This window comes from Tupaia chinensis, unplaced genomic scaffold (assembly GCF_000334495.1).
Source record: "Tupaia chinensis unplaced genomic scaffold, TupChi_1.0 Scaffold000511_1, whole genome shotgun sequence".
Taxonomy (NCBI): Eukaryota; Metazoa; Chordata; class Mammalia; order Scandentia; family Tupaiidae; genus Tupaia; species Tupaia belangeri.
The window spans coordinates 2,347,753-2,349,661 of NW_006160024.1; the positions used below are offsets into that span (position 1 = coordinate 2,347,753).

A 1,909-nucleotide genomic window follows, 5' to 3' on the forward strand; every position below is an offset into this window, starting at 1 on the left:
CTCAAGATTTTGGGCATGCACACACACACACCTGTCGTGAGTTTTAAGCTGCCAGGTCTAGGACTCAAACCAAGTGGGAATCAAGTGATGTAATCATTACGCCATCTGCTGATTCCCCCCCCGCCCCCAGCTTGATTTTCAAGCTGTGGGATCCAGGACTTGAATCCACATGGGAGTCATCTGCTTTAACCTCCCCTCCACCTGCTGGACCCATAGTCCAAGTCTGACAGGGAAATGTTTTGCTCCTGTACACAAGGTGTGGAGACAGTAATCCACCTCTTGAGGACTCTGCATTTATGGAGGCCATGGTGACTCAGTGCTATGCTGCTGTGTGAGGCCCGGCATGCAGCCTTTACCTAGAAGAACTTGAGTGGTTATAGAATTTTCCAGCAGATTACTAGAAAAGTAGCATTCTCTTGAATGATTTATTGGTAGTACATTGAAAGGAGAGAATAAAGTCACAGCCAGTGTCTGTGCACATCTGAAATCAACTCTTCCAAGCATGTCCCATGTGTTTCTTCTCCCTTGAACACTCGTTCTCAATGAGCTCCCCCCTCTGTCCTGCAGGAGCTGCCTCCTGAGCGTGGAGCCTGCTATCAGCACCAAGCACCTCCCTTACCAGAGCTTTCAGCTCTTTGGCTTTGACTTCATGGTGGATGAGGAGCTGAAGGTCTGGCTCATTGAAGTCAACGGCGCCCCTGCCTGTGCTCAGTAAGCTGCCCACACTGTGTTCTAACGAGTGGGAAGTGGGTCTATGGCTTGGATAGTCTTTTGGCTCACCTTCCTGAGGGGTTCACATGTAACCCCCTGAAGCTGTCAGGGATGATGGCACAGAGATAGGCCCCTTTGGGAGGGCGGTCAGGGGCCTGGCTGAGTCTCTTTCCCCTTTCTCTCAGGTGGGTGGGAGACACTATGAGAGGGTCAAACAGAATAAGAACTCCCCAAGAGACCCTCTGTGGTGGGTTGAGTGAGCAAGATCCTGTAATTGGGGGCCATAGTAAAGATCTAGAAGTTTAGGGCTCCCTGGGCAGGGCGTGGCCTGAGAAGACAAAGTGGGGCTCTAGGGGGGGTGTAGGGGGAGAGCATTCAAATGCACCTGAGGGGACTGGGAAGAACCCCAGAAAGGGACATGGCACCCAGTGACACTCGCTCTGCTCCAGGCTGGGAGGTGCCCGGGTGTGCAGAGCTTGCCCCAGGAAGCTTTTTTCTCCCGGGGATAAGCCTGGTGACCACGGTGTTGGGATCATGGAGTAACGAAAGGTGAAGGTTAGTCAGGAAATCACCACCACCCTCCACCCCCTAGGAAGGTAGCCACACTGCAATATTTTCTCCCTAAGTGCAAGGGAAAGTTATCTGGACTTAATGCACATAGGTCCATTTCCATAATGTCAATTGAGGCCATCTTCCAAAAGTGTAGGATAAAGTCCTGTTCCTAGGGACTTCCAAGGGACAGCATTAACACATAAGTCAATCTTGGTTAGGAGCTGGACCTTACCACTTGCTAGGTGGTGTGACAGGTGTGATTCCATCTCACGTGTCCATCTCCACGGCTAAGATGTGCTCCCTGGGTACTGCCTAACCCACTAAGCCCCACCTTAGGCCACGTGCTCCCAGCAGCAAGGGAGGGTCACAGGATCTCAGTGGAGAGGACTGTGGGCAAGACAGACTACAGACTGGAACAGGTGTTCTCGGAGGATACAGAATAGGACCCTAATGGGGAACAAAGTTCGGAACCGAGATCTGAAGAAAGAAAGTGAGCAGGCTAAGTGTGGAGGTGGGAAACCTTCGCGTCTTCCTTTGCCCAGATCGACAGTGGATGCCCAGTTTCTCCTCCTGGCCTTCCGATTACTGTGGTCCCTGTCCTTCCCCCACCATCCCATTCTCTCCCCTTCCTCACATTCCCGCTCTT

The 1,909-nt window shown here is 52.1% G+C and overlaps 1 protein-coding gene across 1 annotated transcript in view; it reads left to right on the forward strand.

Moving 5' to 3' along the window:
• The window catches only part of TTL (tubulin tyrosine ligase), a gene marked incomplete at its 5' end in the record, with an annotated part of 43,328 nt that overhangs the window by 35,543 nt on the left and 5,876 nt on the right, over window positions 1-1,909 (forward strand). Inside the window, 1 exon segment of the mRNA XM_006156678.2 lies at window positions 568-711. Within this exon segment, the coding sequence (XP_006156740.2) occupies window positions 568-711 (144 nt within the window).